Genomic DNA, 13,141 nt, shown 5'->3' on the forward strand with positions numbered 1-13,141 from the left:
ATACATAGTGCCCACTGTCATGCTCTCCACACTTCTCTCCTATACATAGTGCCCACTGTCATGCTCTCCACACTTCTCTCCTGTACATACTGCTCACTGTCATACCCTCCACACTTCTCTCCTATACATAACGCTCGCTGTCATATCCTACACACTCCTCACCTGTACATAGTGCCCGCTGTCACTTCTCTCCTGTACATAGTGTCCACTGTCATACCCTCCACACTCCTCTCCTATACATAGTGCCCACCGCCATACCTTCCATACTCCTCTCCTATACATAGTGCCCACTGTCATACCCTCCACACTCCTCTCCTGTACATTCTACTCACTGTCATACTTTCCACACTCCTCTCCTATACATAGTGCCCACTGTCATAACTCCCACACTTCTTTCCTGTACATAGTGCCCACTGTCATACCCTCAACACTCCTCTCCTGTACATACTACTCACTGTCATACCCTCCATACTCCTCTCCTATACATAGTGCCCAGTGTCATACCTCCAACACTTCTCTCCTATACATAGTGCCCACTGTCATACCCTCCACACTCCTCTCCTGTACATACTACTCACTGCCATACCCTCCATACTCCTCTCCTATACATAGTGCCCACCGTCATACCCTCCCTCCACACTCCTCTCCTGTAATTACTGCTTACTGTCCTACTCTCCACACTTCTCTCCTGTACATAGTGCCCACTGTCATACCCTCCACACTCTTCTCTTATACATAGTGCCCAATGTCATACCCTCTACACTCTTCTGCTGTGCATACTGCCCACTGTCTTACCCTTCACACTCCTCTCCTGTACATAGTGCCTTCTGCCATACCCTCTGCACTCCTCTCATGTACATAGTGCCCACTGTTAGACCCTCCACATTCCTCTCCCTCACCTGCACATACTTCCCACTTTTATACCATCCATACTCCTCTCCTATGCCTCTTACCCACAAAAACTTTTCTTTAAAATTATACGGAATATCCTCAATGTTACCAGCTCTAGAATGGGCACTTTTGTCAGTTCAACTAGAGGAAATCTCACAGTCCTCATATTTGTTCTGCCCTATTATTAGTACCTATTTAATTTTGTAATTACTATTGTGATGTATAGAGGAACACGGGGGATATCAGCTACTCTAAATATAGCACTAGTAAAAAAAATCGTCCCTGAAAATATTTTTGAAATGTTAATAACCATGTACTTAGGCACTGCCCAAGGGGCACAGGGTCAGTAGGGGCCCCATGAAAGGCTCCGGCGATAGTAAACTTTTCTAACAGTAATACTTTTTAGAGGCCCTGGGGTAGGTTATGCCATAATGTACAAGTATGCCCAGCATATTAGCACATTAGGGTACACTTAAATTGTCAGGCTGAGCCCTCCAGTGCTGTGTTGTGATCAGTCCGGCGGGGCCCGGGCACTTCCATCTTCACCTGGTCTTCCTTCTGGGTTCTGTGCCTTCCGTCATTTGCCTTGGCAAGGCTGCGTTGATGTCATTCCCACACATGCTCTTGTGCATCCTCTTTCTCTCATCCCCCCCTTTCTCTATCATCCTCCCTCCCTTACCCCTCACACCTCCTTCATCCCCTTTCTCTCTCTCTTTCATCCTCCCTCTCTCTTGTTAATTTAATTTGTTATAACAAAAAATAGTTAGCATTTTTATTTATTATTTATAAAAGGCCTGGCCCTGATGGACTTTAAAGTGTAAGTTCAGCTTTACAAAAGAGCACCTTAAGCTGTCCCATTTGAGCATAGTGTGCTAAACCTACCCTACCAGCCAGGGCTCTGTTTCTGTTTAAACAGTGAATTTCACAACCACATTTAAAAGAAAATTCTGTAGTCAGCAATGGCTCTATCCTGTGTTACTGTAGGGATGGAGCAGCCATTGGATCCACTGCCATCCTGCTCTTTTCAGCCGTACGTGTACAGTGTGTCCCCTCTCCTGTTGTCTACGATAAGCTCAGTGCAAGTAAGTGACCAGAAAGGGTTTCCAAGGTGCTAGGGCACTGGTCATAATTACTGTTCAAACCCTACAATAACTTGGTAAAGAGTCATTGTTGGCTGCAGTCGATTTTAAGAAGTTTCTTTTAATTGCAGCTGTGGAATTCATTGTTTAAACAGAAAACGCAATCTTCGCTGGTAGGTTGGCTTAACTCACTTGTCAATATATATATATATATATATATATATATATATATATATATATATGTATATATGGGACAGCACATTGTGCTGTTTGTTAAGCAGAACTTACACTTTAAGTTACACATTATCAAAAAATGTTGGCAAGTTGCAGAAGCCTGGGATTTATTGGTACCTAGGCCTCCAGAAGGGACATCTACATTATAAGGTATGATGCATTATACTGCAAAAGCCTGTTGATCATCTCTATGGTACAGACAGATTTACTAATCTTAGGGAGATACATTAAACATTAAATGCTTTTGCACTGTAAAGCCTTTAAATGATGATGGTAGAAGAATGCACTTTTTTTTTAAACTTACAGACTTCCTGCATGCTCGAGAGGCAAACATCTGCCTAACACGAGAGGGTCTACACATCACTCCTGGGGAGTCACTAAGCATAAATATAAGTTCCTCTATGTCCTGTTGGCCAAATGTCCAGTTTTTACTTGTAGGCAAAGAAACTAATTTGACTCTTTCCATGATTGGAGCTGAAAAACAAAACAATACGGTTTTAACATACTGCTGAGTATATACAGTTCAAAGTTACTACTTGTCTATAAAAAAAAAACAAATACACAAGTTTTATCTAAAGATTCCCATAAAAGTAATTGCTTCCATTAACTCTATCCCTGACAGAGCTGTTTTTGTGTTTTCTCATATGTTTAACCACTTCGCATCCGGGCCGATCCTGACACGTTACTCCTACATGTAAAATTGTACTTTTTTTTTTGCTAGAAAATGATTTAGAACCCGCAAAACATGCACACATATAATATATATATATCTATATATATATATATATATATATATATATATATATATATATATATATATATATATATATATATATATATATATATTTATTTGTGCAGTGTTTTTTCAAATGCAATTTTTGGGGAAAAATACACTTTAATGAATAAAAAAAAAAAAACACCACAATATTTACCCCAATTTTTTTGCAGAATGTGAAAGATGATGTTACGCTGAGTAAATAGGTACCTAAAATTGCTTATGCCCGTGGAATAACAGTGCTTAAAAATCTCCATAGGCGGGGGGGGGGGGGGGGGGGGGCATGGCCAGGAGTGGCATGTCAGCGGACGTGTCTCACAGAGCTCCCTGTAAGCATCCTGCAAAAGATCCTTCTCCCGACCGATCCAGGGATACAAACAGGCACCGGAACACACTGAGAGCTCCCGGAACACTGCAGGCTCACGCTGGACCCTCCGCCCGCCGCAGAACCGCCATGCCACTCCACAAACAGCAGAAGGGAGAGGAGAGTATTCCATAAGACAATCAAAATGGTGCCACACTGACCCAGAGTGCATGAGGTGACAGGAAAGACTAGGGTAAGACCCTACCTAAAACACCCAAAGCACAGGGGAAGGACATGGTGTATTATACACAAAAACTGAATGGCATGGAGGGGCCCCAGTTAGATGAAGAGCTGGACGCTACCCCTGACATTTTTAACATGCAAGATAACATTACAGGTCTGGTGAACTCCCGTTTTTTTTTTTGCTGCAGCCATGGAATACACCCAATGGCATCCCCGAGAAGGGGGCAGAGGGCCTCGGGATGACAAGAACTGGTTGTATTTAACACGACTTAATATGTTTTTAATGGGTAGTGAACTACTATACGGTACTCACTATGGTGATATGACATGATGGCTTGCACTCCCATAGTCTCATGGAACGTGAGGGGCCTTAGTGATCCCCTCAAACGCACCATGGTTTCCACATCTATTAGAAAACATCTTCCACGTATTTGTGTGTTACAGGAAACCCACCTAACACCAGACACATTGTCATGGCTGAGGTTTGCCCAGGTAGGGTGGGCGTATCATTCCACTCATACCTCATACTCAAGGGGGGTGAGTGTTGGTACATCGTACCCTCGACTTTCAACTGGTTGACTCAAAAGTTGATCAGGAGGGGAGATACTGTATTTATTGGCGTATAACACTCACTTTTTCACCATGAAAATCGGGTGCAAATAGCATGTGCGTGTTATACGCCAATACTTAAATTTTAGCGGCCTTATTTAAAATGTACGTTTTTTCCTGAAACTTCCCTCCTAAAATGAATGTGCGTGTTATACACATGTGCGTGTTATACGCCGATAAATACGGTATGTGTTTTTGTTGTGCAGAGTTTCACAGTTAACATTTATTCTTGCAACAGTATATATACCCCCTCCGTTTAAACCCATAGTATTACGTGCCCTACTGACATTCCAATTGGCCAATCCTGGAACTCCCTTGTTAGGGGGAGATTTTAATGGCATTATAGACCCAACTCTAGATAGACACCCTCCTATGCCAGGGGGCCCCACTAAGAGTAAAAGAGTAAAATTTATAGGGGAAGTAGGATGGACAGACCCCTGGTGAAATAGAAACCCAACAGAAAGACAATTCTCGTGCTTTTCTAAAACACACACATCCCTATCTAGAATCGACCTGTGCCTGTGCTCGGCATCGGCATCTCAGTATTTAGAGAAGGTACAATACCTCACTAGAAGTATTTCTGATCACTCCCCTCTGTTAGTCCACCTGAAGGTCAGATCAGCATCCAACTTGCCGAGATCCCCATGGAAGCTTAATGCCTTCTGGTTAAACCTTTTCCCTTACACTACCAAAATTGAAACAGACATTGCGGCTAACTGGCAGAGACACTCAGACTATCCTGACTCGAATGACTGATCCAAAAACATGCAGGTAGGTTAACTGGCTTCTGTCAAAAATTGGCCATAGTATATGAATGGGGACCTTGGATTGTGGGCTCCTTAAGGGTAGGGACCAATGTGAGTGTGCAATGTACAGGGATAGGGACAATTGTAGACACTCACTCAGGTTGAACTGGATGGACTGGTGTCTTTATTCAACCTAACAAACTATGAAACTATGAATGCCACCTGGAATGCTTTCAAAAGCTTTCATGAGGGGGCTTTTCATATCTGAGGTCAATGCCATTAAGCGGAATACGTCTGCTCAGAGGGAACAGGCTGATCGGCTGGTGAGATGCCTGGAGGCGGAATACATCGCCAACTCGGGTGAGGGCACCCGGGAGGCATGGATAGCCGCACAGGATGCAATTAATAGAATTGGTGACTCTAAAGGGGATAAAAGGTTCTTCAACAAAATGGCCTTTTATGAGGAAGGTGAACAGACGAGTAAACTCTTAGCCACGATAGTGCACTCTCATCAATCATCCCCATCTATTGGGGCACTACGCAATAGATGGGAAGGGTGGTTAACACCCCTGACCTAGTGGTACACAAATTGGTGGACTTCTACTCTGAGCTCTATAGATTTAAGCAGACACACACTATAGAGGAGGTTCAGGATTTATTACAGGGGATAGAGCTACCGTGTTTAACGGAGTCCCAGGTTGAATTTCTTGAAACCCCCATCCCAGAGGAGATGCATATAGCCACTAATTCATTCCCCAACTCCAAGGCCCCAGGAAATGACGGCATCCCGATAGAGGTATATAAACAGTATGGGGATAGAATATTGCCACAACTACTCCGAGGTACACTAAACTCAGCTAGGGAGTCACAACATCTTCCAGACTCTATGAGACGAGCTAGCATTGTATTGCTTCTCAAGCCAGGGAAAGACCCACTGGATACCAGATATCAAAATCCTTGCCAAAGTGCTGGCTCTGAGACTTAATACAGTGATATCATCCATTATCCATCTGGATCAATCTGGTTTCATACCGGAAAGATCTACAGCCATTAACCTTCGCCGCTTATTCCTCAACATGCATTCCCATGTGGATAATACTGGTGATAGGGCGTTGCTGTCACTTGATGCACACAAGGCGTTTGACAGCATAGAATGGCGGTATCTGTGGGTGACTCTTGAAAAATTTGGGTTTGGGCCTGGCTTTCTATCATGGGTACAACTTTTATATAGCTCCCCTTCGGCGGTAATAAGGGAGGTGGGATGGGTGTCCTCCCCTTTCCCTCTATATAGAGGGACCAGACAGGGCTGTCCCATTTACTTTTCGCCATTGCCATAGAGCCTATGGCAGCCTCGGTGCATTCTAACTCCCTAATAACGGGCTTTAAGTATGGGCAGAATGAAAAAAGAATGTTATATACTGACGATGCCATGCTGTTACTGGGGGATACGTGGGGGTCCCTGGGTGAGGCCATGGCAGTGGTTGAGAGATTTGGGTCATTCTGGGGTCTAGTGATTCATTGGATGAAATCAACCATTATGTTATTAGACTCTAGAACTCCACATGACCCCACACTACAAGACATCCCGGTGTCTACCAAATTCAAATATCTAGGAATATGGATCACTCCACAGCCCTGTGAATATAGAACGTTGAATCTTTCCACATTATTAGGCAGGATCAGGGATAAAACTAAAATATGGGCTAAATTAAAAATGTCATTGATAGGCAGAGTAAACCTTACCAAAATGATCTTCATGCCACAATTATTGTATATCCTACATAACACCCCAATGGTAATTCCACTTAAAACGTTTAGAATCATCAACTCCTTATTTAGAGCCTTTATCTGGCTTAACAAATCTCCCAGAATTAGAGTGGAACAGCTTGGACTGGCCCTTCCCAACCCATGGCTTTATTATTTAGCCGCACAGCTCTAACACATTGCTCGAGCCATATCAAACGGAATGGAGGTGGGGGGGGGGGATCCCACAACTGCTCTCTTAAGGCACACCACAGGCTCGGATAGGGTAGTTACGGGGCTAGAGGCCTTATCGTTCGCCAAGTCAAATAGGCTATTCCCCATGTATGCTCTGATCCAGAAAATCTGGAATAAAACACGCCAATTACAAGATGTAAAAGGCTTTACAGGATACAGTCCGATATGGAACAACCAGTATAACAGGGAGCTGCTTATTTTGACTTGCGCGGAACGCTGGAAACATTACAGGATCACCCACTTAGCTCACATTTTTACTAGGGGTAAATTGTTCTCCTTTGCAAAGTTACATTAAAGACATGAAGTTCCCCAATCTATGCATTTTCATTACTTGCAACTGTGGCATGCCGTCAAAGCACAAGCAGGAAACAACCCATGGATACAATCCCCCATACCAATCTTTCATTATATGATAGAAGTCTCCAGTTACAAGGGCTTTATATCCAGATCATATGCTATGCCACTTACCGCATTTTTGCCAGGTTTACCAGCAAAGGTGACTACCTCATGGGAGAGGGACGTAGGAACATTTGAGGAGGATCAATGGGCAGAGGCCCTACAGGCAATACAAGGGTGCTCGCTTAACATGGCACAACGATTGTCACAATTGTACATTGTAATAAGGGTACACCTTACGCCGGCCAGACTGTACAAGATGGGGATTGGGGAAAATGATCAATGCACCAGGTGCGCTAGGGACCATGGAGATCTCATTCATTTATTGTAGCGCTGCCCCAAGTTACATCTCTATTGGAGGAGAGTCATTGAAACTAAAAATGAGGTTCCACAGGACCCAAAAGTGTGTATTTTAGGCATTATGGACGATCTCCCAATTGAGGAGAACCCTAGGAAGGCCATTGGTAAAGCTCTTTTCCCGGTCCGTAAACGTATCCTTCAACACTGGAGAGGAAGTGACCCTCCTAGGTTGCAGGAGTGGATAGCTCAGATGGGAGCTACATTACGCTTGGAAAAGTACATTTATCAACACGGGCCGCCCAGAAAAATTTTGTTATTGTGGGCTCCTTGGCTTAATGCCCCAGGGTTATCCCCCCTGGAGCTGGTTATAGACAGATTGCTTTTCTAAGAAATGAGCAGCAGAGTCATAACTGAGGCTATAAATGTATGATGACAGAGTATGATAAAGGAATGCCCGGGTGCAAATGTGTTGAGGCCTGATAGGCCATATGATCTCCTTAAGTTAGAATGCTGTATGTAAGGGAAACAATCTCATTTATACAATAGTGGTACATTGGAATGACTAGTGAGCTGTATTTTTTTTTCTCTTTTCCCTCTATGCTGTATGTTCTGGATCTTGTATGAACATGTATGTTACCTTGTTTGTTTTTTTTACCAATAAAATCCTTTTTGAGAAAAAAAAAAAATCTCCATAGGCGACGCTTTAAATGCCTTTAAAAGTAGAATCATTGTTCTCACTCTGATTTTTGCGACAATACCTCACATGTGGTGCGATTACAGTTTACATATGTGCGCAGGAGTAATGTATGTGTTCGCATTTGCGCGTAAGCACAGGGATGCTTTCATTTTTGACAAAACTTTTTTTTTTTTTGGATTAACTTTATTATTCCTTTCACAAGGGTTGAACCACATCCCTTGTGACAGCATGGGCCATGACAGGTCCTCTTTATGGAGAGATCTATTAGATGCCAAATCTCTCTCTCGATTTCCATTCTTGGAATCCTCCGACTTTGATTTTACAATAGATCTTTTAACCACAAACCGTGACATAGACATTTTTATGATTTTTTCCAAGTGCTGGATTAAGAGGAATCTTTTGTTGTTTGTTCTAGATCAGTCTGATCGTCTGCTTTCCTGGCCACTAACGGCCAGGTAAACAAAGAGGCGGAACCGGAAACAACGACATACTAGTCACTCCTGGGCTTCCGGGGTCATAGTGACTTAGGAACGTCAGTTCTTCTCTCTGTTCCATGCAGCAATTGCCGCTGGCCACATCGCTTCCCAGGATCCGCGATCGGACGCTAGAGCATGGGAAATGTGGTGGTGGGAGGAGAATCGAACCCCCCCCCCGCAGAAGTGATTTGAGTGGCAATTTAGCACTGGAATCACTTCTGCTAGAAACGGAATCGCCAGCTGAAAAGTTTCATACCAGAATGATGCCTGTAGGTATAACAACTTCAACTCGAGGACCTGCATAGATGTCCTATGGGCGGGAACTAGTTAAAACATAATTTTAGGCCCAAAGATTACATAAAATCCCAAAATATTATTATATATTTTCTGACAGCAGACACCCTAGAGAATAAAACAATGGTAGGGCCAGTAATTGTCACATGATATTAGGGCAACAGTTTAGGAAATACAAAATGTTAGTAAAAAATAAACTAAACTTAATTTTAGGGCACATAAATGCAATAAATGAACAGTTCTTTGGTCAAATATTAAAGTTGAGGTTGCATCGAGTAAATAGGTACCCAACATGTCAAACCTTAAAATTGTGTGTGCCCATGAAACAGCAACAAACTTCAGTACCCTATATTTCTATAGGCAAAGCTTTAAAAGCCACTATAGGTCATCGGTTTAGACACAACCATGAATATTGAGCCTGGAATTATTGCTCTCATGCGTGCATTTGTGGCGTGTAGCTAGTTTTTTTTTTAGGTTCACCGCCAGGTTTTTATAGCGCTAGGTACCCCCATATACTATCCAATAATGGTTTTAACCCCCTGATTGCCCCTAGTTAACCCTTTCCCCCCCTTTTGCCAGTGTCACTAAGCGATTGTTTTTCTGATCGCTGCATTAGTGTCACTGATGCCGCTAGTTAGCTAGTTATTTTTTTAGGTTCACCGCTATTGGTTTTTATATCGCTAGGTACCCCCATATACTACCCAATAATGGTTTTAACCCCCTGATTGGCCCTAATTAACCCTTTCACCCCCTTTTGCCAGTGTCACTAAGCAATTGTTTTTCTGATCGCTGCATTAGTGTCACTGATGCAGCTAAGTAGCTAGTTATTTTTTTAGGTTCACCGCCAGGTTTTTATATCGCTAGGTACCTCCATATACTACCCAATAATGGTTTTAACCCCCTGATTGCCCCTAGTTAACCCTTTCACCCCCTTTTGCCAGTGTCACTAAGCGATCGTTTTTCTGATCGCTGCATTAGTGTCACTGGTGCCTCTAAGTAGCTAGTTATTTTTTTTAGGTTCACCGCCAGGTTTTTATAGCGCTAGGTACCCCGATATACTACCTAATAACGGTTTTAACCCCCTGATTGCCCCTAGTTAACCCTTTCACCCCCTTTTGCCAGTATCACTAAGCAATCGTTTTTCTGATCGCTGCATTAGTGTCACTGATGCCGTTAGGTAGCTAGTTATTTTTTTAGGTTCTCCACCAGGTTTTTATAGTGCTAGGTACCCCGATATACTACCCAATAATGGTTTTAACCCCCTGATTGCCCCTAGTTAACCCTTTCACCAGCGATCACCGTATAAGTGTCACTGGTGACGCTGGTTAGCCAGTTAGTTATTTAGGTTCCCCGTCAGGTTTTTATATAGCGTCAGGGACGCTATACTACCTAATAAAAATTTGAACCCCCTGATTGCCCCTAGTTAACCCTTTCACCAGTGATCACCGTATAAGTGTTACGGGTGACTCTGGTTAGTTTGTTTTTTATAGCATCAGGGCACCCACCATTTATTACCCAATAAAAGGTTTAACCCCCTGATCACCCGGCGGGTGATATCAATTAGGTTTTAGGGTCAGGGTCTGCGTCGACCCAGGCAGCGCTAGGTTAGTGCCAGTACCGCTAACACCCACGCGCAAAGCATAAACCTCCCGTAGTGGTATAGAATCTGAACAGATCAATATCTGATATGATCAGATCTATACTAGCGTCCCCAGCAGTTTAGGGTTCCAAAAAAACGCATTGTTAGCAGGATCAGCCCAGATACCTGCTAGCACCTGCGCCCAGCCCACCCAAGTGCAGTACCGATCGATCACTGTCCCTTACAAAACACTAAACACATAACTGCAGTGTTCGCAGAGTCAGGCCTGATCCCTGCGATCGCTAACAGTTTTTTTTGGTAGCGTTTTATATTTAAATCCGGAAGGCAGTGCTTGGTTTTCGGGGTCCCGTACGTGGCTAGGCTCCCAAAAAGTCCCCCACATGTGGTATCCCCGTACTCGGGAGAAGCAGCAGAATTTATTTTGGGGTGTAATTTGACTTATGCCCATAGCATGTGTGAGCAATATATCATTTAGTGACAACTTTGTGCAAAAAAAAAAAAAATTGTAATATTCCTGCAACTTGTGGCAAAATATACAATATTTCATGGACTCAACATGCCTCTCAGTAAATAGCTTGGGGTGTCTACTTTCCAAAATGGGGTCATTTGGGGGGGTTTTGTGCTATTTTGGCATTTTATGGCCTTCGAAACTGTGATAGGTAGTGGGGAGTGAAATCAAAAATTTGCACCCTTAGAAACCCTGAAGGCAGTGATTGGTTTTCGGGGTGCCGTACGCAGCTAGACTCCCAAAAAGTCCCACATATGTGGTATCCTCGTACTCAGGAGAAGCAGCAGAATATATTTTGGGGTGCAATTCCACATATAACTATGGCATGTGTGAGCAATATATCATTTAGTGACAACTTTTTGTAAACATTTTTTTTTTGTGTCATTATTCAATCACTTGGGACAAAAAAAAATATTCTATGGGCTCAACATGCCCCTCAGCAATTTCCTTGGGGTGTCTACTTTCCAAAATGGGGTCATTTGGGGGGGGGGGGGGTTTGTACTGCCCTGCCATTTTAGCATCTCAAGAAATGAGATAGGCAGTCATAAATTAAAAGCTGTGTAAATTCCAGAAAACGTACTCTAGTTTGTAGACGCTATAACTTTTGCGCAAACCAATAAATATACGCTTATTGACATTTTTTTTACTAAAGACATGTGGCTGAATAAATTTTGCCCTAAATGTATGACTAAAATTTAGTTTATTTGATTTTTCTTATAACAAAAAATAAAAAAAAAATCGCAGAGGCAATCAAATACCATCAAAAGAAAGCTCTATTTGTGGGAAGAAAAGGACGCAAATTTAGTTTGGGTACAACATTGCATGACCGCGCAATTACCAGTTAAAGCAGTGCAGTGCGAAATTGTAAAAAGACCTCTGGTCCTTAGGCTGACAATTGGTCTGGGGCTGAAGTGGTTAAACATTTCTGCATCTCTTGCAACCCTGTCATGGCTTCCTAGCTATCTGCTTTAGAAATGTATGCTGTATGTATGTATGCATATATATGTATGGAATATTGTTACTACAAATAGAAGAACGGCTACAAAAACAGGATTTAGTTCTGAGTTCCACCCCGCTACACCCAAAATGGAGGACTTTATACATGCAGTTTACTGTTTTTTTTTTAACCAGTTCCCAACCGGCGCATGACGATGTACATCGGCAGAATGGCACGGGCAGGCATATTGGCTTACAGGTACATCCATTTCTATATGCCGCCCTGCCATCGCATGCGCGCCGCCGGCGTGCTCGCGTGCCCATCGGGACTCCCCGTGAGTCCGGTCGCGGGTCCCGTGGACTCAATCGCAGCGGGGATACCCGCGATCGTCCGCGGGGAGGATAAACGGGGAGATGCTGTTGTTCACTAACACAAAGCCCAGCCCCCCACAGTTAGTAACACTTAACCCCTACACTGCAACCCCCTGGTTAACCCCTTCACTGCCAGTGTCATTTACACAGGAATCAGTGCATTTGTATAGCACTGATTGCTGTATAAATGACAATGGTGTCAAAAATGTCTGATGTGTCCGCCATAATGTCGCAGTCACAATAAAAAATCACTGATTGCCGCCATTACTAGTAAAAAAAAAAAATATTAATAAAAATGCCATAAAACTATCCCCTATTTTGTAAACGCTATAACTTTTGGCAAACCAATCAATAATCGCTTATTGCGATTTTTTTTTTTTTTACCAAAAATATGTAGAAGAATACGTATCGGCCTAAACTGAGGGAAAAAAAGTTTTTTTTATATATTTTTGGGGGATATTTATCATAACAAAAAGTTAAAAATAATGCGTTTTTTTTTCAAAATTGTCGCTCTATTTTTGTTTATAGCGCAAAAAATAAAAACCGCAGAGGTGATCAAATACCACCAAAAGAAAGCTCTATTTGTGGGAAAAAAGGACGTCAATTTTGTTTGGGAGCCACGCCACACGACTGCGCAATTGTCAGTTAAAGCGATGCAGTGCTGAATCGCAAAAAGTGGTCTG

The 13,141-nt window shown here is 42.8% G+C and overlaps 1 protein-coding gene across 1 annotated transcript in view; it reads right to left on the minus strand.

Annotated features, from left to right (window-relative positions):
* PMS2 (PMS1 homolog 2, mismatch repair system component) overlaps positions 1-13,141 on the minus strand; it is a 133,252-nt gene that overhangs the window by 5,943 nt on the left and 114,168 nt on the right. The window contains exon 14 of the mRNA XM_077449028.1: positions 2,509-2,678. Within this exon, the coding sequence (XP_077305154.1) occupies positions 2,509-2,678 (170 nt within the window). The remainder of the gene's footprint in view (positions 1-2,508; positions 2,679-13,141) is intronic.

Source organism: Lithobates pipiens, unplaced genomic scaffold (assembly GCF_037356315.1).
Source record: "Lithobates pipiens isolate NorthernLeopardFrog02 unplaced genomic scaffold, aLitPip1_a1.2 Scaffold_22, whole genome shotgun sequence".
NCBI classification, from domain to species: Eukaryota; Metazoa; Chordata; class Amphibia; order Anura; family Ranidae; genus Lithobates; species Lithobates pipiens.